This window comes from Haemaphysalis longicornis, unplaced genomic scaffold, assembly GCF_048455015.1.
Source record: "Haemaphysalis longicornis isolate Haplotype H1 unplaced genomic scaffold, Haemaphysalis longicornis Haplotype H1 scaffold_9, whole genome shotgun sequence".
Taxonomy (NCBI): Eukaryota; Metazoa; Arthropoda; class Arachnida; order Ixodida; family Ixodidae; genus Haemaphysalis; species Haemaphysalis longicornis.
The window spans coordinates 128,851,246-128,877,576 of NW_027526460.1; the positions used below are offsets into that span (position 1 = coordinate 128,851,246).

Below are 26,331 nucleotides of genomic sequence, written 5' to 3' on the forward strand. Positions count from 1 at the left end.
TGTCGTATTGCATTGCATTGCATTTGTCGCAGTATTTTCGTGTGTAATGCTGGACGATTCAAGCAACTTTTTCTTCGCCATTGGGTGCTGGAGGAGACAATGTGTGGAGGTTCACAATGTTCATAACCTCCTCGCCTTTAGCCAGGACTGTCTGATAGCCAGTGCATTTGATGCGTGAAATTCTCTTGAAAGATGTGATAGACAGTGGTTGATGCACTGTGTGGAGCTCTTGAGGTGTCCTTAATGCAGTGGTGAGAGTGGGTCTCAGTACTTCACTTCCAAGCCTGTTAGTCTGTTTCGTCGTTGTTATTGTTCTAATTGAGGTCATTTCTTCCTGTCATTTGCAAGCAGCATTCTGCCTTGCCCTCTGACTCCGAAGCCGTTGTCCGTGGTATTGAAAGTACCGTATTTTCACGATTCTAATGCGCCCCCGATTGTAACGCGCAGTAGAATTCAACACCTGGAAATCAAAAAAGTAACTTGCTGCCGATTCTACCGCGCACACTGAATCATGCCATGAACAGACGCCTCAAAATTGCACAAAACATTTAATTGAACATAAATTGGCGCACACAAACATAATCACGCGACGTCAACATTGTAGGCTACTCGCCGTCAGTCAGCACACACAATTATTCGATGTGGACATTGTACGCTACTCGCTGTCTGAGTCGGAGAGCTCTTTCTCACTGTCCACTGACCACAGAAAGTCATCCTCAGTGCCATCTAAGGCGTTTGAAATGCCACATTTTAGGAAGGCACGCACGACCATCGGCTGCGGGAGGGCCTTCCAGGCATAAAGAACCCACCTTGCGATGTCTTCGAGCGTCACCTTCTTGAGACGGCCTGCTGGCGTGAGGGCCTATCACCCAGCCAGTCGTTGTACGCTGCGCGCACACGGTCCTTCACCAGCTTACTCAAGCACACATCGAGCGACTGGATCTGGGACGTCATCCCGCCAGGGATAACCACAAGATCGGTGTGGCAGGCCGCAAGCTTCTCCTTCACGTGGTCGCTGATGTGGCACCTGAAGGAGTCGAGCACCAACATAGAGCGCACACCAAGGCTGGCTCCAGGCCTCTTCCTCCAGACCGAATCGATCCAGTCAATCATAAGGTCGTTGTCCATCCAACCTTTCTGTTGTACGCGGACGATCACGTTGCCGGGAAACGCTACGTTCACTGGCCCCGTCTTCCGCTTGAATATCAAATACGGACTCAACTTGTGGCCGGCTGCCGTACAGCACAGCATCGCCGTCACCCTGTTTTTCTCGTTGCAGGACGTGACTATTCGCACCTGCTTGGCGCCCGTCGACTCAACAGTGTAATTTGACGGCATGTCAAAGAAAATTGGGGTCTTGTTTGCGTTTCCCATCTGACCAAGCAAGTAGTTGTGCGAGAGGCGAAGGTTTATAACAAACTGCTAAAACGCGATCAACTCCTCTTATTGCATCATCTGCATCATCCTGGTAGTACCTCGTCAATGCTCTTTGAAGGCGGTAGATGTGGCAATGGCTGAACTGATGGACAGCATCAAGAATCATACTGCGACAGAATCCGTGACAAAAGAGAAGGCCGGTGTGAATGTGTAGAGGGACAGGGAGCCACCCTATGCGTGGCCGCAAAACATTGCGCACGTTTGTTTTGAGGGATGCAGGGGGTTGCACGAAGACGATTCATGGACCAGCCACCAGGCTAAAGTCACACCAGAGGAAATGTGCTGCAGAATTGGAGACATGGCGACGAACCACGTATGGGGCAGTTCTTCTGGCTGGACGTCGGCACCGGGGTTTTAGTTCGTTGGCGGAACTTCTTAAAATAATGAAAAATCAGGTGGATTGCTGCTGTGAAATGTTAGCCATGGTGAATAAGGACGAGAGCTGTTTTTGCGGGTGGTTGGTGACTGAAATAGAAGTCCAGGTCTTCTTCTGTGGCCCTGAGTGCGAGTCTGGGAGTGTTGTGCACAAGTGGTCAAAGCAAGGTCATTGGAGTTGAATGGAGCCTTTGGAACAGGGGTGAAGTTATAGCTTGCACATTTGTATGGACGGCTCCGTTGGCGAGCACAGAAGGGGATGTGCAGCCTTAGAGATCCATGCTCGGAATGCTATGTGTGGTAGCCAGCAGAAACCCAATGGCTTTTTGTACCCTTGCATGGCCAGTAAAGCTGAGGTCCAGCGACGTGTAACCAGTCCTAATTTTCAGCAATTCCAAGTAGGCTGTCAGCTCTTCAGCTTTTGCAACCGGGTACCCTTATAGAAGAACTGTTCAATGCCCTTTATGCCTTATGTAAAACATCTCCCGAATGACTATTATGGAAAAATGGGAAATTTCAGTGTCTCCATAAGGTGGTGCAGAGGACTGCGGTCTCCCTACAAGGACAGCAAGAGGGCCTGTGACCACCAAAAGCCTCCGAGACTGCCAGTATGTGATGAGCATCTCAAGCCGCTCCATATCAGCCTGCTGTGAAGATGAGCCCGGGAAGGGCAGCAGACATGTGCGTGCCTTATCACGTGAGGGCAGCTTCAACATCGGTATCGGCTTTGCTCTTCAGGATCAGCCTTGGCTCGTCTCTATTGGTCCTCTGTGTGTGGCGTGCCTAATGGTGTGGGTCACTTATTATGAACTGACCAGACCACACGCAGAAGCTGGTGGCCTTTTTCATGGCCACTTCTCTATAGTTCCGCAGGCTTCAGTGGGTGCACAATCTTTTGAAGAGGATGTAAGATGCTGAAAGGTGCTTTGCACCCCGCTGAAGTTTCTACGAGGCACAGAAATTGGTTTTGTGACGGTGTGTTGTGTTGCTCGGGTGCAACCACGTGCCGTCGATGCCTCTGCGGAGAGGACACATTCACGAAGACAAGCAAGAGGGCGTGGCCCGCAAGACAATGGCTGTGCTTCGCTGGTGGAATTCAAAACTGCCTCTGCAGGGAAGATAGTGACTGCAACTTATTGGGATGATGGCGGCGGCATTTCGCTCGCTCATTACCTCCCACCAAAAACTGTGGTGGGTCGCTGCACCTAAGTGCTGCAGCAGTTGTGTGCAAGATGGGGGGGAAAAAAAAAGAAACTGCTGGAGAAAATTGGGCGAAAAAAATCCCGTATTTGTGACAGTGCTCTTGCCACATCTCGCACAAGATACTGTCACGAGGAGACGAAGAAGGGCGCAGTAGGCTATGCGCCGCTGTGTGCCCGATGAAGAACGACGAAGAAGAGCTGTGTGTGGGGTGGGCAGCCTGGGTGAACGCTCTGCAACAGCTGCCTTGTAAATAATGTAAGTAGGTCATCTCGTACTGTAAATAGATCGCGTCGTCATCCTCCATGGTTCCCCTCATTCCTTCTGCCGCCACATAACAATACTGTACAGGAACGGACATTTCAGGCCACAAATGACCTCGACTCCTCTCCGCGTCTTGCTCCCGAAATGGCTTTATTTTATTCTGCTCTGAAGTCTGGAGAAAAAGCTGAAGAGGGTACAGGTAGCACTGTTGTCTCGAGACAGGTGAACAATGCCCCGTGGAGCCATGGGCCACTGACGACAAGGGAGTGGCTGGTACCACTCCCATATGTACCGTGTGTACCATATGCACCATCGGGAGTGGTACCATGTGTACCACTGTACATATGTCGATGGCATCTCCTTGTAAATGGGTTGCTTCACCATCAGTCATGTACCGTCTCATCAGTTCTGCTGCCACGTAACACTATTTCCAGGGTTTCAACTGAAGCTTCTCTTGTGGGACCAGCGAACCTTAAGGCTATGTGAGAAGTGCATTGGCTCTTGAAGAGAGCAGCAGGTTAAAAATGGGTTCTTAGTCGCACCATTCCCATCTCTATGTTAGACTTTAAACCCACTCAATGCCCCTTCAAAATGGACATCATCAGTAGTGAGGGAGGTGTAGGCAACGATAGAAAATTATTGAGACATAAAAGGCACATTCGCAATTTTCCTAAACGTCCTGCATGACTTTGGCAGGTCCTCCCAGGATATACTGAGCCAAAGTTCACGCCTGTGATGTTGATAGATTTTTCTCTGGTGAAAAGAAGGCACTGATTGTGAGGAATAATCAGTTAGCTGTCACCAATCACGTCAATACGCACGTGCCGCTAGATATGGTCAGAGAAGCCACACCAAGTTGCTGTGGTTTGGTGCAGTTTTCTGGCATCAGCAGAGCATGTGCCTTTGTGCGAAAGCATTGCATGCAACTTTGAACGATCTTGCAGTAGGTTACACCGCGTTTGTAATCATTCTATGTATTGTGAAGACTTGAAAACATCAATTACGGCTCTTCAGACTCCTCTATACCTGCGAACTCTCCCAGATTTTCTATAGAATGTATGAGTTTGGACTTGTACAACAATTTTATGAGTTGTGCCCAAGATTCTACTAATATATTGTCTTAAGAAAAATGTTCATTGCAGTAGAACCTCAATAATACTATCATGGCGGGTACAATTTACGAACAAATTACGAACACATCTCTCCTGCAACTTCTGCCAATACGTTTTCTGCTGTATCATTGCGTTCGAGTGGCAAGGGCAGGCTTGCAGTTGCAATAACGATAGCATAACTCTGCACATTAGAAACCTTAAATACGTTAGTAGTATGGCAGCACCGACAGCACAAGAAGCTTGGCTCTCGGAACAATAGTGGCACAGAGCGAATGCAGTGTGCTTTCTAACTTAGGCAGGCTTGTGTAAATTGCTGTAGCAGATAATGCTTGTGCACTTATAAGACTGCCAAGATGCAGCACACATTCTGTTCGTCATGGTTTATTTTATTTAATGCATGCTTAGAAATAATTGTACCAATTTTGAATTCACTGCATGCGGGTTCAGCTATATCGAACCACTGAATGTATGTATCCAGCTAAGTGTAGTACATCTTACAGTTCATTATGAGTGGGTTTGGCTGTGTAAATGTTGCATCGACGTGATCCCTTGCCACTGTGATTAAAAGCTGAGCCTTTCCCTGCATTTTCGTCCCTTTATGGGCAAACAGGAGCCTTGAAAAATTATCTTTATCATGTGTGAACGTTGGGTTTATGCTGAATAACTGATCTTACGACTTTTAAATGTTTACGGTGCAACCAGCAGATACATGATCACAACCTCGTTTGGGCTTTGCCCAGCCAAGGTGCAGGTGTTTTGCAGGCATGAATGAAGTCCAGTTTCTGGTGGCTATTTCTTCCCTTTTTTTAATCGCCTTCCTTGTCACGCTTGCTGTTTTTCAGTTGGAATTTATTGATAAATCTTGCATAGCACACTTCTACACATGCTTAAACCACATTTATTGTTTGCGTTACACCCACGCAAAGCTGAGCTGATTTCACATTGAATGCATACGGGCTTTCTAGTGTTGGAGTTGTTGTGTCTGTATTGTTTCATAGATGAAGTGCATTTTAGCTAGTCAACTTCAGCTGTCAAAGGTGGTTGTGATACTGCTCTTGGGGCCTTGGTCGGAGACTCTTCAGCGTTCTTATCTGGACAGCCGCCTCAGTGAGCCTTAAAGCGTTGTTACAAGACAAGGAAGAGGAGGAGAGGCCTCGCATCCCCACTACGACTGACCCGCCATTTCTCTCTCTTTCAAAAGACACTTTATTTCCTGCTTGAAGGACACTTGCTTTTGCGTGTTCATTTGATGTATGTTGTTGATGCAGTGTATTGTGCCCTCTTGCTGATGACAGTAAACTTGCATAGAATTGCACTCTGCTCTGCTGAAACCGCCTGCAATGTACAAAATGTTGGATCATGTTTTTTTATTGGGATAGCTTTGGAGCGTCAGTTTTGAAAATTGTTACGCAGTATTAAAGGCTATGTAGCTAATGTAGCACCAGTGCTCCAGGCCGTGGAGCAATACCTTTTTAGCGAATCACTGCAAAGGGGGTTACTTTCAATCAGACGCTGCCACATTTAGAGGCATAGGTAGCTAAGCAGAGTTGAAAGACTATGTTGTGAATGGGCCAAGGAAAAGGCATCAACACAAGAGCTGGCCAACAGCTACAGTATGTTTATTTTGAGCAGAATTATATATTCCTTTCGTAAGGCTGAACTAAAAAATAAGAGATGACTGCTGAAAAACAGATGAACAGTGGTAGTGATAAGTTTCCTCCTTGTCTGATTGGATGCCACTATTGCACTTGGATTCTCATTCTTTGGATCGTATGTGCTACAATAATTGTTGGGAACATTGCACACTCAGCAAGCGCAGTGAAACGTGCAGTGTGCCTGTGTGTGCTGGAAGCTGCCCATGTAAGCAGCAGCAACCCTTGTTGCATGTATACAACTTACTGCTTCAAGTTGAATGTAGTACATGTGCTTCGCACTCAACCAAATTGGCTCAGTTGAGTGCATGGTTGCTGCCTTAACCTGTTTTCAGCAAGCCCAGTTGTGTGGTAGCCTCTTCCTATTCCCATTGCAACTGCTGCTGTTTTCCTCTGTTAGGTGCATCTACCAACTCTAGTCAACAGTTAGAGGAACAAGGCTTTTGCGACAAGACAGGCGTAACAGGCGTAATAATGTCGCCACCCGCGGGGAGTTTGAATTTCTGACGAATACCCCAATCAGTTATCTCTAATCAGATAGCTGTAATTTGTTGTGGTGCTAGTTTTTAATGGTGACTCGGAGTAAACAAAAATGAAGAAGAGCGCTTGTCTGCAGCGCGAGGTTTCTGAACAAGGGGGGTTTGCGTGCGTGCTTCTGTTCAAAGTTGCCATTCTCTTTTTCTTAGAAAGGCTTGTTCCTTTGTCTAGAAACTGCCTAGGCGTTTCTTGTTTTGTGTTCAAACAAAATAAACTGGGTCATCACTAATCTCTTTGTGATTGTACTGAAAGGATGCCTTTAGGCAAGCTTGTTCCAAATGAGGCAGTGTTGTGAAAAATTTTTTTTCTTGTGATACTTTTTTTTTTTTTGATGGCAGGAGGTTTCTAACAGTGATATTCACAGTGACTTCACTGGAATTTGTACGGAAGTTCTCACAGCTTTAGTTTTCTATTGCATTCTCCCAAAAGCAATTTCCCATGTCAGCAAGAGGAAGAAAGAACACGGCATAAAAGTTTCACCCCCAGAATTGATATAGCTGTAGTGGGCTTCAACTTAGCTTATTCTTAATTAATTTTTTTGCTTGGAGATTTTATTTTCTTTGTTGCCGAAAATCGATTCAAATATTCAAATTTTCTTGCATGCGTAGTCTCTTACAACTGTTCCTTGCAAAAACAATAAATGTAGGATTTTTGTGGACATAGTGCAGGTTTGTTTCTATAACATTAAAACCTGTGAAAATGTGGAAGCATCTTAAATTCTTCGGATGAGCCCAGCTGTAGATCTTGCATGCTGGGTGTTTCTTCTGCATGACGTATGAGTGTTTTTTCTACTGGAACTAAATACAGCCTTTTTCTTTTCTGTTGTGCATACATGACTTGGTTTGGACAACGGAATTCTTCCGTTTTACTTGATTGGGAATGAGGAGCGTATGGAAACATTGTAAGGAACACACTTAGCACCGTTTAGTCAAGCAGGCTTCTGGTGGAAGCGTGCCGAGGTTTGAACAAAGTGATCTTGCTGTGGGGTGTAGGGGATGGAAGAAGTGGAAGGATTGTCAGAATGAGCTAGTAGTAAGTGTGGCAACCATGTGGGGGAACCATTTCCTAAAGTAGGGAAAAGGCTGCTTTGGTTGCGCATGGTTCAGTGGATGTGCCACAACTACCACAAAGTTCCGAGTGAACGCCCGCCCACCCTTGAAACATCACCCACGCCTCCTGAGGGGTAAAATATTCAATTTATTAAAAGACTCCAAAGATTGCCCACCCCATAAAATAGATAGCTTTAGCACCACTGAGTGAACAAAATAAACGTGAATCGTCTGTTCATGTGTTGATGCGGTCAGTTATTTGTCCTTTCCGCACTTGAGTCGAAAGTTCGCCCATGTGGTATTTTTTCTTGATATCTCCGTAGTTTTGGTTGGCGGTGCGGCCACTTCTAGTTTTTCGCACCTGTCCTGTAAGATTGCATATGCTGTATTTTTCATTTGATATCTCTGTACTTTGGGTGGTCGTCCTTTTGGAACTTAACGGTAGTGCTGGTTTTTAACTCTCCACTGGCAAGCATGGCATCATCACTGTTGTCCGACCGCTATGCAGCACCTCCCAAAGAAGTGCAGCATGTGCGATCGCCGACATTATTTTAGCGGGGCTATGCTTTGTTACAGCTGCTTTTTGGCCTAGCAGTCTTTTTTGTTCTTTCTTGTTCTTTTTCTTTTTTTATTGATTATCTCTATCTTTTTAAAGTTTAAAGTTGTGCATCCGACTTCTTGGTTACGTTTGGTGAAAGTGGACTGCGTCTCCAAAATCGGCAACCTTGGGTTCAAGTGTTGGCAAAGCTTAGTTCTGTGTGCAATTTTTACTGATTTACAAGTATGTCTCTAAATATTTACTGGGGGCAGGTTGCTAGTGCATAGGTTATGCGAGGCTTTGGCTTACTGGTTTCGATTACCATGTTGTATGATTTAAATTTCTACCACCGAGACAAAAAATTGATTTGGTATGTGTTCTAAATATACAAAGATGCTATAAACGAAAAAATTTGAAGAGCAGAGGTTAAAACGTAACAATGTGGGCTTGAACACTGGGGTATCCACTTTACAGGCTGCTACTGTGTGTAGTTCTTTTGTTAGTTGGCATATTAGTTGAACTTAATGCTTGTGTTAGTTGGAGTTGTGTCTGAACATAGAGCCTTGCCATGCAGATAATAAGTGAAGACATATAGTGTGCAGTGTATGTGCATAAAGAAGTGCATGGGTACTTGCACGCTTGCTGGGAAATTTAAGAGAAGGCCATTTCTTGGCTGTTTGACTTGCCACATTTGTTTTACAAGGCTGAAAGTGGTGACTGGGAGACCTATTTAGCATTGACGCCAGAGACCACTGGCTGTTTTGTGTTCACAAAATCCAGCCCATTGCAATAAGTGCAGAATTCATTGATGTGCTGTTCACAAGGGGAAACTTTGTTTTCTGGACGACGGCCTTGCAAGAAGGTGTAACCAGTAAGTCTATAAGCAGCTGAGGCTGTCAGGTTCCAGCAAACCTGCTAAAGCTTGAGCTTGTCGTGGAATGCAAATGAGGTGACAGACAAGACTAGCTGCTAAGCCGTGCATGCCAAGACTTCACGAGCTCTGTAAAGATTTAAAATGCGTTTTAATCAAAGCAGCCTAATTGAAATTGCAAGCATGTCCTGCCAGAGTGGGCCTCGTTAGTCTGCACGGGGCTGTGTAGCAAAGATATGCCGAAGATTGCTTCTTCCGAAGTTGTGCTCCAAATTATACAACGCAATGAGTAGTCGCATTTTGTCTTATGTTTGTCTATTTATCTAAGTGTATTGCTTGCCACTTCAAACGTTGCATTTTGAAGGGACCATGGACACAGCATAGAGTTTTGCTTTATTCGGATGATTGGGCACTATGTGCATCACTGCAATTTTGTTCGGCGGGAAATGTTGCTGCCATAATTGAAAAATTCGTTTTTAAAGGGGTGCATTTGAAGTTACTTTCTTGCTACTATGTGATGTGACAAAGGCCCTGTTACATACTGTTGGGAGCAAACCAAAAAAGGGGGCTCATTATGCTGACTCGGTGCTGTCGTGAAGAAACTGAATTGTGGAACCAGTGATCAAACCTAGTAAAACAAACAAGCATTACAGTATGCAGTGGCCCTATACCGAAAAATGGCATTGCCAGGGACGGAATTCTTACTTTGAGGGATGCAAGTGGCTAGAATTGGCCATCATGAGCCCATCTCAACCCTTGGTGCCTAGTAGGGAACTAGCGGGTATGATTTGTTCGTAATTCTTTGAGTTTTAAAAGCTGTCGTGCCGTTGTGAGAGCCACTCAAGGGACGGCGTATTGTCACCACTATTTGTAGCATTCACCTCTTGGTTCATGTTCATTTTGGGTAAGTTATTTCACTGTAGCTTTTTTTTTTCCTTTTTGCTACAGTGTAACACTTCTTTTATTTCACACACTGACCCCCTGGCTGCGATCCCAGAAACCTATTTTAAAAATCTGGGATTTTGGTCTGCATTAGCGAGTTGCACAACTAAGATGTGAACCATCACATGTTAAGTGCAAGAAAGTAGCTACTGAGTAGCCACTGTTTCTCCCGTTTTCCTTCAGCATGTAGCTTCCTTGATTGAAGTTTGCATTAAAACAGTCACAAGTGATATCACAACAGGGAAATCGTTTGATTGGAGCAAAGTTGTATGCTGTCTTCATGTTAAGTTTGTCATTCGACATAATACGGAGGATAGTGGGGTGTGCTGCTTATGGCTGCATATTGGTAGCGGCAGCCCAGAGAGCACGACATGTTTAAATGTCTGTCAATTAAAGCAAGATTTTACAAGATTCATTGTTTATCGTGTGACCTACAAGTTTCGTTCCACAAACAGGTTGTTTTTAACCATTCCGCCTTTGATGTGGCAAGCACACCTCCTTTGTTGTTACTGTGGGGACTGCTATGGTAGAAGAGTCTTGATGCCTGCTCTACAGGAATGGTAGTGAGTGAGTGCGACATTTACTTTGCATCAGTGTGAAGCAAAAGTTTTAAAATGTGTGCTTACGAAACCCCCTGTAGTTTTGTATGGTGCAAAGGGGAAGAAGGTCATCACTATATTGCAGCGTTTATTCCTCACTCCGCTGATTGGTTTAGCAAGTAATTTTTCAATTGCCAAGTGCTTTCTATTATATAATTGCCAAGAGCTTTGTGTTACATCCTGCGGTAAATTTCTTAGAAAGTTTCGTTCGAGCCCCTCGATGCCCTGATTTGTGAAAACCCTGTGCTGGCAGCAAGCTGGCACCATCCAAGGTGTAGGCAGAAATCTGCCAGTGTACTACTGCGCATCTCATGCGGCCATTTTGGCTTGGCCTAAATCGACCGCCCTCGGAGCGTCGGCAGTGTGCCAGTAGCAAGCGTGGTGCAATGCAACTTGGTGCGGCCCGCGGGACCATGCTGCCTGAAGGTCCCAATTGGAAGCCCCGTCTCGCTTGAGACGCCCAAAAGTTCCTTCTCCTCCCAAGTTCTTCGATGCGTCTTCGGCAACACCTGCGTGTTCGCTCCAAGTTGCGTCGCCCCGACGCGTGCTGTGTTGTTTCTAGTCTGCGGCCGTCGATGGTGTTTCTTCGCCCGTGCGTCTCTGCTGCCCAAGCCCCCGGCTACGTCGTCTTGGCGCCGATATGAGAGAGAGGTGGCCCATCACGGCATCGCTAGCCCAGCCTTATGTTCTTCTCGTGTGCCGGCCTCGCTGTGTGTGTGCGTGCGCGCTTGTGCTGCCCACGGATCTGGAAGGCCCCCTCTTCTCCTTCCCCCCGCAGCAACACGGGAAAGCGGCTGATGGCCAAGTGCCGGCTGCTCTACCAGGAGAACGAAGAGCTCGGCAAGATGACCTCCTCGGGCCGCATGGCCAAGCTCGAGGGGGACCTCGCGCTGCAGCGCAACTTCAGCGAGGAGATGAAGAAGAGCCAGACGGGTGAGTGGTGCCGCGAGAAAGGACGCCTCTACGCGCAGCGGTCGGGCTGAGGTTGATGTCGGTCAACTTGGGCCCCCTCCCGCGGTATTCTGGCGAAGGGAATGGAAGCGCCTGGTTTTGCACAAATTGGAATGTACAGGACGGGGGAGTCGGTGACGGCTCCCACAGCACAAGTGTCTGATGTTCCGTGCAAGCCACACAGAGTGGTTGCTACTCCACCTGCCTAACTTGAAATGTAGCTTCCTTGTCAACATTACTTAGACATCTTCTTCTTTGGAGGAGCAGAGGCCGGCTGAATGTTAAGCCACTTTTCAGACTAGTTAGAACAATAATGCCCGGCTGTCTCGCCTGTTGACTGGTTCCAGAAGCACACATGGGTGCAAAGGGCTGGCAAAGCTTTTTGCCTGCACGGAAAACAGTGTGACAGCATCAGTCGCAAACATGAGTAAAGTGCACTGCCTCAGTGTATGCTTATTTTTTCACAATGAGATGCCAGTAGAAACAGGCAGACACACACAGAAGGGTGCAATGTACAGCTGCAGTAGATAATATGCCGAGTTGCAGAACTCGACATGAAAGCAGGCTGTGACTGTGCCCACACATGCCAGCAGGGGTGTGCAGCTCTAATCAGAGCTTTTTGCATATAGATAAAATCGAATTTTACACATGTCATTCGCAATACTCGCAAAAGTCCATCCAGAAAACAATAGTGACACAGTGGAGTGCCAGCACATAAGAGAAGTGAAGCAAACTACGTGTTCGTGTATTGCTGGTGCTGTTTTATGAAAAACAACTGGCATTTACTTATATTGGACAAAATATTAAAGTACAGAGCTTGCAATTTTTAGTTCGCCCAGAAACCTAGCACTAACCGTTATTCACCTCACATGCATGTGCCAGCATCCTTGGGTGTTGGAGAGTAAATACTCTTGTGGTTGAGGGAAGTTTGCTGCAAAGGTGAACTGCGTGTGTCCCAGCATAAGCGCGCAGGAACTGTAATTCCAAAATTTTTTGTTCGTGAACTCTATCGATAATTTCTCTCTCAATATCTACTACCTTGCAATTGTTTTCAGGAACTCTACAGATAATTTCTCTGTCATAAAGTCTACTACCTTGCAGACTAAATGCTTTATTTCTCAATAGAAAATAACTGCTTTTGTCTCGATGGAATTAACGTTGCTTCAGCTTGACTGTCAAGCGTTTTGAAAGAACATTGTAATTTTATAATGTTGCATTCTGTTAATACTGGGGCCAAAAAAAACTATACTACTACTATCAATGTATGTTATAAATGTAATTGAATAGCAAGGGGCCCAAAATACTTCCTTGGAGCACAACTTTTGCAACAAACAGAAACTGACTGAAAATTGTATGGATGCGCGCGTAGCCTGCTCCTTTATCCGCTGTGAATGGAATGGCTGCGTCCTGATTGTAGATAGGCATTCCTAAAAATGGAGGAGGGTTGACGTGTGCGCAGAGCAAGACGAGTTCCTGCTGGAGCTGGACGAGGAGGTGGAGGGCATGCAGAGCACCATCTACCTGCTGCAGCAGCAGCTGCGCGAGGCCAAGGAGCAGCTGGCGCGCATGCAGCAGCAAGCAGACCGGAGGCTCACCAACGGCGCCGAGGCCCCCCAGCAGGCGCCGCCCTCCGCCATCGCCTCGTCCAACCGGGACGTCGCGGAGCCCGTGCTCAACGGACACGTGGGTGACGACGCGCGGACTGCGGCCTCTGCGGCCGCCGCCTGTGTTGCAGGAGGAGGGGACGTGGTGCCGCAGGCAGCGCAGGCTGCCGCGGGCACCGCAGCGGGCGGCGGCAAAGGCGGCAAGCGAGCGACTGCACGGGCGACGCGGGCAACACCGCGACGCAGCGCTGCTGCACCTCGGACCCGAAAGCGCGCGCGCGAGCAGGAGGCGCCCGACGGTGGCCCGGACACCAAGGTGGCCGCCTCGGCACTCGAGATCGATGCCGACACCGAGGTGCAGGTGGCGCAGACGCTCGCCTACCTCTTTGTCGCCAACAAGGAGCGCCAGCAGGACGGCTCCTCCGACTCGGCGGCCGCCGAAGACGCGCAGGAGTTGTGAGGGAGGCTCGCGCGGCCGGCCGGGTGGGGGGAGGCCTGATGGACCGAAACCGGCCGCTCCCCCTTCTCATTTTCTCTCTTTCCCTCTATGCATCCCAGAACGAACAGACTGCCATGTCGCGCTGGCCGCTGTTTGGCAGGCCGGCTGTGTCCGCACGAAGCACGTGTTTCTCTCGAGCACTCTTGCAGTGCCGCCGGTGACATACGTTTCCTCAGCATGCCCCGGGCTCAGCCCCTTGACAGTTCTTGCGCCCACCGACCAGTAGCCCCCGTACAGGGCCACGGGTTTGCCCCAAGCCTGCCTCGCTTCTTCCCAGCGATTTCCCCCTTGCCTTGCATCCCTTCCCTACATTGTGTGCGCTGCCCCCGGTGCTGTGTAAATTAGGGTCCTGAGCATCAGGGGGGCCGCCGCCACTGTAAATGGAATAGCCGAAACTATCGTGGAGCTTTTGACGCCGATTTCATCGTGTGATTGTGGCATTGGAGCTGTGCACATTTTATTTTCAGTCGCGAAAAGTGTGAGTGTGAGGTAGTTGTCTTTAGAAGGGTGTTTGGGAAACCACTTGTTCACAAATTGTGGCATCATTGTGCAAAATAAACTGACTGTTGAGTGGCGTTATGGCCGGCAACATGCACTCGTTTTCTTGCCCGTGTTTGTGCGGAATGGTGTCACTCACCTGGTGCGGGGTGTGGGGTCATCCCTTTTCTCTGGCTCCTAAGGGTTCCCTCAGATGTGTTTTGAGCCTAGCACAAACACAGAACCTGTGAGCCTGTTTTTGGAACAGCAAAAGGCTCACAAATAAGATACGAAGTTCGGAACCCACTTTGTGTGCCCTTTTGGGTCCCTGCCATTTTTCATGTGGCATTTTGCTGTTGCCACGGGATTTCTGTCGCGAATCGGAGGTTCTGGTGCATGGTTTAGACAACTGAGATATCACTTCACACTCGCTTTAATGACTCCGTGCTTGTAATGAAGAAACAGGGTTCAACGCAAAAGCTTAGGCCCCCATCCTGTCTAACCATTCTTCCTCATGTCCCTGTTCTTTCGCTCTTTTTTTCCATGTTGAAGCAGAAAATGCAACCTCAATGAAAGACAAGCACCTGAGAGGAAGCGAGTGCAGGTGGCAAGCTTGTATGTCATGACGTCTCCCCTGTTTGATGGCTAATGCAGCATTAGAAGTAGAGATAGGGGACACAAAGTGAGGGTGATGAGTGTGGCCTGCATTTTAGCTTTGGCTTGACACAAGTGCTTGCTTCATGACATCGTCGTCCCTGCTGCTCCAATTTTAAATAGCTCTACACTGCATGCTGAAAATCACAGCTGGTAGGTATCTGCGACCTATATGGCCGTGATTATGGCTGTGTTGCGGACATTTCGTCCGCCTTGTGGGAGTGGGGTTAGGCTCGGTGTCAACTGTGTGCACCATGTACGAACTGCCCAAAATGTTTTTATAGTTTGCTACCAACACCTGCAACACATTTGTGGGCTACCATTCACCTATTTTCACACCGCAGCTTGTGCTGCTTTGTCGCAAGATAGGGTGGCTGGTGTGGTATTCGTGAAGTGGTAACCACTGAAGTTACCTTCGTCAACACAAGGGGTTGGCTAAGAAGCGAACTATTTTTTCTCCGCCATCACTGTTGACACTTGTGCACTCTGCTGGAACGATTGGCGTCAACAGAGGGAATTTGCCAGTAAGCTGACTAAACCGAATGCCACCTTTGTCAACGTGTAACAGTTGAACACAATGGTTAATGCTAGTGATGGCTCAAACTGTGTAGCAACATCCCGTTCACAGTTGAGTACAAGTCTGGCACTTTCTGTGCACACCCCAGCGCCACTTACTGGTTCAATTGGAACACTTGTTTTCTTCTTTGGTCAACAGCTAAAGGAACTCCAGTTTTCTGCCTAAAGTAGCCCAGGGGTAGATATACGTATACAAGGTCTCTAAAGTGTTCTTTTGCTCAGATATAACGCATTTGTTTCATAAATAAGGGTGGCACGGTACTTTTTAGGTAGGTCTAGGGGTATGGTATATCAACACGTTTCTGCATCACACTGGAAGTGCAAAAAGTTGAAAATTTTTGAATATTTCTGGAGTTTTTTTCAGTTAAAACATCTTTTGTGGCTGCAATGGAAGTGGAAGTGTTACTAAAGGCGTAGTTCTTTCAATCTGAAAAAAATTGTGTTTTGTCTTTATGGCCCTGTTAATTAACACTTCACCTGTAAGGGGGCCATGCAGACAAAATATCTTTGTTTTATTTGAAAGATTGTTTTATAGTGCCCCCAGAACTTGTCCGGAAGCAAACGATGCTTTATTCACTGAGAAAATCAATTTCATTTGAAATTTTGATTCTCCCGCCGAGCCACGTTTTCTCGGGAAGACTGCAGTGACGTCACAAGAACAGGTCTTCAAGCGAAACCTAGCACGCCATTAGGCCCAGCAGCCAACTGTGGAGTTTTGTTTACCCCCAGTTTTCTTAGAGGCTGCCACAATACTGCACCGGCTGTTTTCTGCCTTTGCTTTTTTTTTTGACCGTATTTGCATCTGGCTTGTCTTTGTTAAGGTAGAAAATAATTGTTTTGGGAATCATGGTGTTCGCTTAACAAGTATGGTCGCGTAAGACACTGTCACTTATGCCAATCGGCCAATGCACCGCACTGCTGTGCAGCTAAGACAAACATAGTGCGTGCAGTACCAACAGCAGTACGCATCAGTACTTCTACGCTTACGTGTACTTTCGTAACTTCCACTGTTTACCCCACCATTCTTACTGCTATAAAAAGAATGTGCGCTAAAATTAAGTGTAAATAGCTGGTTCAGCAGGCTTATAATAAGCCCTGCCTATCTAGCATTTGCTTTTGCCGACCTCAGCCAGCTGCAGAGCTGGCACATATGACATCATAGCCACTGTAGTTGCGGGAAATGAGCTGGTGGGTCACATGGCCATTCCCTTTTTTCCCCAATTATGTAGCTTATTTGAGTGAAATTTATGTTAAGAGTGGTGTCAGTATGATTCTAACGAGGCAATCTTACAAATGAACCAGAGTTGTGTTTTTGCTGCATGGCCCCTTTAAGCATGGAACATGGCCGTGTAATTAAGCACTATTTGCGCAGCATGAAAACTTTCTGCTCTTGCTTGCATGCCATCTGTTCAGGAAGTGCCTTATGGTTCGGGGGGGAGGCAGGGTTCGCACAGGTCCTTGAAAACCTTGAAAACCCTTGAATTTGGAAGTGTCAATTTCAAGGCCTGGAAAGTCCTGGAATTTTTAAATGGTCCTTGAAAACCCTTGATTTTTCCGGAAAAAATCAATGGCTGTCTTTTCACAGGAATTGAAAGTGTTTGTCGTGGATTTGAGGTGCTAACAAATGTAAAGAAACAATGTAATAATCAAGTTTCAGTGTATTGCGTGAAATTACAAGTTTGGTGCATGGACTTTCATTATTACACGGCAAAATTGGGAGCAGGCACTTGTCGATCCAATCCATGTCACGATACAATCCAGTGAAAGCCAGCTTCTGTTCTCTAACTTGTATCTTCCATCTAGTCTGTGGACGCTCGCTCCTTGCATGTTTGCTGTGCCTCATACGCTCTATCTGTGTTTGCTTTTACGTGCAAATGGTGGTCGTGTACATTGTTCATCCTGCCTTGCAGCAACACTTGCGGATTTAATTTTAGTTGATACTCTTGCTGACAAAGCAGGAGATGCAGGCAACATTAACTAAGCTTTGAAATCAAACAGCCTCAGCAAACACAAAGGAAAAAGAAAAACCTCTAAATACCGGCCATGAAATAAAAAATAAAGCTGGGGAAGCATTTACAAACCCGTTAGCAACTATCTAAATGTGCACTAATGTGCTTAGGTATTGTGCAATAAAAAACTTTTGCATTGTGTTGGAAAAGTTAAATAATCTCATATAAAACGTTTGATGGGGACCTTGAAAATGTGTTTCCTGGTCCGTGAAAATCCTTGAAAACCCTTCAATTCTTGCTTTTCAAGCCTGTACGAACCCTGGGGAGGGGTTTCAGTAGACGCTACAAGTTGCTGCTAAAGGATTTTTCGCTAACTGTCAACAATGCTAGTAGCATAAAGCACGTAATGCTGCATGCTTGAGATCCTAGGACACTTAACTTGTGAGCGGTAAATGTGGAATTGAATGTCAAAAAGGATTCATTGAGTGGGTATGTGTTGACATGGCAGTGTCATGAGCCGGTTTCTTGGAGTGGCCTTGAGTCCACAGTGGCCATGAGGAGGTGAATTGATTTGATTGATTATGGGGGTTAATGTGCCAAAACTACACGGGCTATGAGGCATGCCATAGTAGAAGGCTTCCAATTAATCTTGACCACCTGGGGATCTTTAACGTGCGCCGAAATATCAAACACTGGCGTTTTTGCTTTTCGCCTTCACCAAAAAAGCTGCCGCCACGGCCGGGAATCGAACCCACATCCTCGGTGGGCTCAGCAGTAGAACATTTTAGCCACTGAGCCACCGCGGTGGGTCGAGGAGGTGGAGGCAGACTCAAGACATGAAATTTTGAAATACTATTTAATAAAGCCCACGGGCTTGATCTCGCTTGCGGCTCGCTGGTTCCGAGTTGCGTCAGAGTGATGCCACACAGACTCGAGCGAAGTGCTGGACATTTACAGGTCTGGCTGCAGTGGCAGGGGCTTCGAATGAAGGGCTGGTCGTTCACCCAAATAGGAATGCAGTGGCGCTGACGAGGAACGCGGAACTTTTGCCACGGTCAGATTGCAGTAGGAGGGGTTGGAATGAAGAGATGTGTTTTCACCGCTATTAGGCTATGGCGGCACGGCTTGAACGAAGAGTTGGCTGTTCGCTAAGGTCAGGTTGTGGCAGCGGAGACTGAATGAGAAGCTGGGTGTTTGCCACGGTCAGGCCGAAGCGGTGGGGCTTGGACGAAGAGCTGGACATTTGCCGTGGTCAGGCTGCAGTGGCAGGGAGTGAATGAAAAGCTGGGCATTTGCCATGCATCGGGCTGCGGTAGCAGGGCACAAATGAAGAGCTGGACGTTGGCAGTGACTAGGCTGTGGTGCAAGAGCTTGAATGAAGAGCTGGACGTTTCGGTTAGGCTGTGGCCGCAGGGCTCAAACGAAAGGCTGGGCACTCCCGCTGTAAGGCTGCAGCGGCAGGACTCTGAGCTGGACTTTTGCTGCTGTCAGGCTGCTGTGGCAGGGTTTAGAACGAAGGGCTGGGCATTTGTCGCGGTCAGGCTGCGGCGGTAGGGCTCAAACTTAGCGCTGGACATTTTCTGTGGTCGGGCTGAAGCGGCAGGACTCGAACCACGGTCAGGCTGCAGCGGCAGGATTGAAACAAGGTGCTGGACTCGTTCACCGTGGCGAGGCTGTGGTGGTGAGGCTCGATCGAAGAGGTGGACATTTGCCGCGGTCTGCTGCGGTGGCAGGAGCTGGAACGAAGGGCTGGAGAGAGAGGGAGAAAGCATTGCGAGCACGATAGTGGGGGTGGAACCATAGTTTGGGAATCCACATGTAGCTTTAGCCACCTTTGCCTGGGTCATTGGACGTTGGCAAAGTTCCCAGGTGTGTAAGCGGGTTGATGAATGCTTCACCTGAACGATGGCTGGACCCCGGTCTCCCAAGTCCCCACTGTTCTGCCTTGTTCTTCCTGCGACCGTATCGTCCGCTTCCCCAATTGCTCTTCCCATTCCGCCTACCAGCCTTCTCTTTTAACACCTCCATTTCACCGTTCCGCTGCCTCTTCCACCACCTTGGCTGCCGCCTTTGTATCTGCTAGAATCCGGTGGTGTCTTGGCGACTGGGCCAGTCAGGCCATCTATGAGGGCAATCGTTTTTATTCCATCGCTCCAGGTGGGGTCCTAATGACCACTCACTGTACAGGATGAGTCGGTGGCTCTTCAACGTGAGCCTCCTTTTGCGCTGGCTCCAAATATGGGAATCATTGGGCCAAGCGATACGGCGTTAGTATTGTGCAGTGAGTGGCTCCAGAGAAAAACCACCGACCGGACCGCATTCACGAACATGGCCTTCGCAGGGGTGAGACAGCTGCGCATATTGCGCAGTTTTGATACAAATGTGTTTTCCTGCGCCAGACTGCTCCAAAAGCATGAAAATTGCAAAAATTGCGCCAAACTGCTCCAAAACAGTCTGAGAGCCAAGGATTTTACGCTCCCGCGGCAGTATTCAGTGGGGAAAAATGCTTACTGACGGCATAATTTTCCAGCACCCCTAAGGCGATGCTGTATGTTAAGGTTTAATTGATTGATCGTTCAATTAAAAAACGCATTAAGTTGTCCCCGAGATAGTTTTTTCGAAAGTCACAATGTCGGGTTGCGCACGTATATTCTGTGAGTTTTTAAAGTTTTGTCATCGAAGACCATTGCAAATTCTTGTAGAAAAAATACATATGTGTACTGAGGTGACAAACTTTCTGTAAGTTGATGAAAAAAAACGGCAATTTTCGGAGCGCCGTATCTTTGGAACGACATTACTGGGCGCCGCCATCTTGGTGTGGTGAAGATAAAAGAACATGGCCTCCGGGTGAAGCAGTTGCTCGTGGCATAGAGTTAATACTACTGCTCGTGGGTCAGGCCGAGTGCTCTGCTCTTCACCTATTTCTACCGTGGTTTTGGTTATGGGAATGACTTGGATCATTTAGTCGTTTGGTCTGTTGCGGGAAGTTGCACGACTCGAAAGACGGGAGTTCATCAAAAACAACGTGGTGCCCGCGAATTCACCGTGGTTCGGCCTGTCGAGTGCGAGGCGCGGTGCGTGCTTGAAGTGAAATTTCGGACTCATTGCGGTGTTATAAAACGCTGAGTTATTGCTGCCTTTGACAGCGAGCTTGCGAGCGCCGGGAATAGGACGATGACAATCCAGAAGTGGCGGCGTAGGCGACATCGCCGCAAAATGTTCAAGCAGTGTCCGATAGCGGGACGGGCTATTATTGCACGCTATTAATAATGGTTCATCTATCTGAAGTAAAATTTAATGCCAAGAGGGAGGCTAAACATACCAACGTTACTCAGATTACGATCGTAGTGATCGAACGTGTACCTTGGGGATTAAAATGGGAGGGCCGGTGGGGTGCGACGACTGTCACCTTGCTTTGCGCAACTTATGCCTTGGCTCTACACTTGTGCGTAAAGCCGAGTCTGGGATTACAAAAATAATTTCGGCATTCACATGATAATGAAAATTCCTTACGATTGCTTAGTTCTTAATTCGATATTTTCAATGGCGCTCCACGCTATCTATGCATACAGCCTAAGAACTTAAAAATAATTTGTAAAAAGGTAGTGCAGTTCGTACCTTGTGATGCTCTGGTAGAAAGAACTTTATTGAAAGGCTGTTTCAGTGTTATATAGGTTCAAAACCGATTAAAAAGTGCACTCCCCCCTCCGCGAGTTGCCAAAAATTTGATTTTTTAGGCTCTTGAGGTGAAATAATAAATGTCGTTTTTCTGCTCCAAATCAAGGTCCTTCTGCTCCAAAATCGAGATTTCGTTGCTCCTAAAACTGCTCCCAAACCTGATGCAGGTGTCTCACCCCTGCCTTTGCAGCAGCCATGGGAATGGGTAAATCAGCCGTGAGCCTTTGACTGGCCAAAGCTGCTCTCTCGCAATGCAGTCTTCCCCATTCGGGGATCGATTTGCACGTGAGCCCTGCGTTAATCTGCACACATTGTAGGTACATATAATCCCCTACTTTGAAGGGAACCGCCCTGTCTCTGGTGTCGTAGAGGCTTTTTCTGTTGGCTGCTTCCCATAATGCTTCTGCTGTTCCGTCATGGGTCATTTGCAATCTAGATGTAAGTTCAGCCTGATAATACGCCACCCGTCTCTCCATTAACCACCGTGTTTGGCAGGTTAGGCTCGCGATTATGTAATGGGTAGAAAGAAGAGTCGCCGAAGCTCCCGTACACTTTCGTGTTGTTGGCAAAAACAGCAAAAAGATCCCAGTACCTCTGATTTCGCCAAACTTGGTGGGACATAGTAATAATTATAATTTATGTTAAAGGTGCACTGACACAAAATTTTGAAGGCGAGATAACTTCGGAGATAGATTGGTGGGAACACATATACATCATCTGCAAAATATCAGCGGCGAATACAGCCTAGAACATATTTAAAATCAATTTTAAAGTGCGTAACGCAACCGAGCAGCCAGCAGAGGACCACGCGCAATCGACATCCCGAGGATATCGTGTAAATAAACAACATCCAAACACGTCACGAGTTTGTGTTTGCCGCTTCCGCACTGCCGGCGTTTTTCGCCGGCTCACCCGGCTCGCCGCTCCAATCGGAGGGCCGGAGGGCGGAGCTTCTGCTTTCGAGAACGAACGACCCGATCGCTGGCGGCGGAGGCGCCGTGATTTCGTCAGCTCATGGGGCAGCTGGCCGCTACCAAAGTCTACATTGATTCCAGGCACTCTGTTTCTTTCTATTACTGTTTATTACCATTGGATGCGAAAACGCGCCGGAGGCACGGAAAGCCCACTGAGCTAGCCGCACGGTCGCTGTGCAGGCGGCCACGGCCGCGAAGTGGCCCAGGCCGGCGCAGGTATGATAGCTTGTTACCGCTGCACGAAATTGTCCCCAAGTCCCGACCATGGTGGCTTACATGAGAAAGGAGTTAATGATGCGATGGCGGGTTGCATTAAAAATTGTCATCTGCACCGCTTACGAGAGCGGCACTCGAATATCCGCCGCAGTGCTAAGCCGAACACATGTGTAGGCGGACCTGTAGGCAGACCGGCCGGCTGCACCCAGCGCGCGTCTTGCCACCCACCGTCTCGAGCGTCGCGCGTTGCTCGCGCATCTGCACTCGCAGCGCCTGCGTCACATCCACGGTCGCTTTTTAATTAAGCGCCTCACGAGATCAGTACGTGGGGGCATTCGCAGAAACTGCCGTCTATGCGGATTCGACAGTGCTACGGCGGCTCTGCTCTGTGATATCCCTCCGACGGTGACGTGGTCACTTTGTTCACACAAAATCCATCGTTTCGCGGCACTCGCTGAAACCGAAACTGCGACTGCCCGCATTTAAAATGCCTCTAATTAAACAACCGTCGCACGCTGAAGCAAATGAGGTGTCTACAGATTATAAGTAGGTCGCTAGCTACTTATCGCAACAAAAAAAAAACAAGATGCAAAATTTTTGTGTCAGTGCCCCTTTAAGATACATGATGCAGGAGAACTGCAGAAAAAGCCGGCCTGATGCTGGCTTGACAAGGCCGCAGGCTTCCCGAACACCGTCACACTAACATACAAAATTCGGGATCATACGCATAAAACATGGAGGTCTATGAAAAAAAAAACGACAATCAGAAAATAAAATGTGTAATAGAACAAAATCACTTTCACAATGCGAAAAAACTGGCATTCGCCTCGCAAGCAAAAACAGCATAACAAAAATGCCTCAGTCGCTGTGACAACCGCATAATACGTACTTAACATAACATAACATACTTAACATACATAACATAAAAACAAAAAAAATACATATCGTCAGTAAAATGGTATACAAAATACACTTCACAGGAAATTACGGGTAAAAAGAAAAAGTGACTAGGAAGCTAAGAGAAAACGTCTTTGCAGTTTGAAGGTGATGTTTATGTGAAGGTGAAGCATATGTTCACAGGTAGTTGGGTCGCCATCTTTTTCTTGGGTATGTTGCAGAAAACCTTAAAGGCATGCCCGTCTCACTTCAAGGCATACGATTACTTTATGCACCTAGTGACAACCGTGTACCATATGATCTCATCATGGTTATAGGCCTGCATTCCATTTGGAGGTCTGGGATAGCAGTCTGTCGCGTATGGGCCTTCTCCCTACGGCATGCCAAAAAAATGTGGCTTAAATCCACGCTGGGAAGGTGGTTGGAAAGCAAAGCTGACACCCACAACAATTGCCCGCGTGACGCCACTTATTTATTTCAACATACTGCAGGCCCTACAGGGCCCATGCAGGAGTGGTTACAATAAATTTAAGTTTTCATCGTAAGGATAACAGGTATTCAAAAGGCAAGAAACAAGAACAGTATAGAATACACATGGACAGAAGCATGCTATACAGTGTAAACGTTTAGTTCACAAAAAGAAGTTATATAAACACTAAATATGCAATTTTTCCTTTTATCACGTGTTAAAATTCTAGATCATTTATGGCTCTTAGAAAACACTACAGATGTGCTGTTGAATTCGCACACGTGTCTACAAAGAGTGAAACCAGTGAGATCTGCTAGCCGTTACCTGGGGCCCGCGCCAAAAAGCGCCCTCCCCCTCCTCAGTCGCTGAATCAACACCAGCGTCTGTATCCATGTGCGGACGTACCTTGGTCGTTAAGACGACCGGCTCTCGCTCCACTTCTCTTCGGGCCCAGGTTTTACTTGAGATTCGCGATGGCGGCATCCCGAACGCAGCAGCGCCGGCCACGGCCAGGCTAAAGCGGCGGACGCTGCCGCTCAAGCCCGGGCGTGCGTCGGCAGAAAGAAAACGGACAGGAACGTCTTTTGAAGGGTGAGAAGGAGGACGGCACGCGTGGCATCTTTCTCACTGCCTCCCCCTCATTCTTGTTTCATGTGTCATCTCCAAAAAGCGCCCTCTCCCTCCCTAGCCGCGCAATCAAATTCAGCGTCTGTCTCCCCCGTCTCCACGTGTGGGCGTGGCTTCGTCGCTAGACGACGGGTTCTCGCTCCACTTCTCTTCGGGCCCAGGCTCGATTCCTGGCGGTGCCAGTAGTTTTATTTAGCCTGATTGGGAGTTTCTTGTGGCGCACACAACGAAACCGTTGGCTGGTAGAGGTAGAAAGCTTTGCTTTAAAAGAGGCACACTGCAGTTCTCTGACACGACCCTTTACTTGCATCGCTGAACGTGATATCTGTGGGATGCCACTAGTACGGCCACTGGATCGGACAACCCGTCTGCGGCAATATTGATCCTCACTGATCAGAGCCCGAAACCATAGAGTCTGCCCGCCTGCCTTCACATTCCACCACGCAACCCCAACCCGCGCACCTGGCGCCCATAGAGTTCCTTGCTACACTAGAGAGGAATCTGGCGCTAGCGTCTATGCGGCTCACATCAAAACCGTCTGTGTAGTCATGGGCCGCCATTATACCACGCGCTCGCCTTAGTTTCATCATTGGCTTGGATTGAAACGTTTTAGTGGCCGTATATTCGAACACAGTGCCGCAAAAACGCAAATAATGGCATGTTATTAAGTAGTTGGGAAATAAAACAGGCTGTTTTAAAGCTAAGGAAAAAAGACGTAAATCGTATTTTTGCCGGAACGGTTGTGCCTACAATTTTCCAGGTAGTGCTGGTAGTTAACAACGTCAATATTTTGTGAGAAACTCTTTAGAGACTCTCATTTTATTAATTTTACAAATATTTGAAATAAGTTGTTCGAAAAGCGTGGAAATGTTTTTGAGCGTGCCTATGAAAAGTCGCCTTCGTGGTCAATCGGTGCACCGACCGTCAGCTACAGTTTAACAAAACCGTTTGCTGAGCGAGTTGGTTCATACTTGAAGATAAAGGAAAACAGTCCTGAGCGAAGACAAGATATGGGCGGCCGCAGGCGCTGTCCCATCTGGTCTTCGTCGAAGTACATTTGGTTTCTTTTTTTTTTCGTCAGCTAAAACTTTTGAGGTGGCATATTGCACGCTCAGTCATACGTTCCTTCGACTCCGGCATGAGTCGCGTGACCAACATTAGGCATGATCACGCGCTGCCTGCTCTTTCATCAAGCACGTAGTTGCCACGGCTCACGGCTACCGCGAAACGGAGCATTTCGTCTTTTTCGTAGATCGTAGACGTGTTAAACATAGTAAAGAAAGCAAATAAAAAAAGAACCTCCGACGAATCCAATCGTAACGCCAAGCCCAAGCCAGAAGCGGGGGTCTTCCCATAACCAACCATGACGACATGGATTCCCAGGTGCATTTTCCTCCCTAGTATACTTACTAAGAAACCCTTATGCCTGGTGCCATCTCTAGAACGACGGCGGCCCGACGTTGGGCGCCAGTTGTGAGCTTGCTCTCTACGGCATGCAAAAAGTGAGGCCCACTGTGGTTCTGTGAAAACAACTCTTTACTTACATCACCTAGGCGAAATGAAATCTCCCTGATGCCACTAACAACCCGTGCTCGACACCTCACCGGCACCTCACCGAACGAAAAAAAAATCAGCTGGATCGACAACGCCTAACTGTACACGCGTAGATTCCCCCCACCCGCGCTAGCTACATACAGGGCGCGGCAATAAAAGCCCACTCTGAAATTTACAATGAAAACAAAGAGGCATCCAGGCGATATATGACTAAAACACTGAGGTAAAGGCACATCAAAATGCCCAAGTGACTTCCTTCAAAACACTACATACCTCCCTTCAAAACGCTACATACACCCGTAACCCTTTAAGGTAGGTCACCACTTTCGAAAACTAATTGTACAAGTATAGCTCAAACGTTACAATTATATTTTTGGCTTGTAAAGCTTATACAGTTAGAAACTCTAAAATGATAAAATTGTTAAAATGTCTGACCAAAAATTTATACAAATAAAAATGAGCGAAAATATGCATGTTGCACGAACAGTCACAACTACAAAATGGTAGGTGCGATTCAAACACGACTGGGCAGGAACGTAATGAGGTCAATAACCTGTGCATCTAACCTCCGCGATTTCACATCTTTAGGTTAATTAAGTTGCGTAATCATAAAGACTGAAAATTTTAATA

General features: G+C 47.4%; 1 protein-coding gene across 6 annotated transcripts in view; it reads left to right on the forward strand.

Annotated features, from left to right (window-relative positions):
* The window catches only part of LOC144153771 (pre-mRNA-splicing regulator WTAP-like), a 44,168-nt gene extending 29,943 nt beyond the window's left edge, over positions 1-14,225 (forward strand). For all 6 annotated transcript variants that reach the window (XM_077685492.1, XM_077685493.1, XM_077685491.1 and 3 more), the window contains 2 exons: positions 11,355-11,509; positions 12,987-14,225. In XM_077685492.1, the coding sequence (XP_077541618.1) occupies positions 11,355-11,509; positions 12,987-13,591 (760 nt within the window). In that variant the 3' untranslated portion in view covers positions 13,592-14,225. The remainder of the gene's footprint in view (positions 1-11,354; positions 11,510-12,986) is intronic.
* The last annotated feature ends 12,106 nt before the right edge of the window (positions 14,226-26,331 follow it).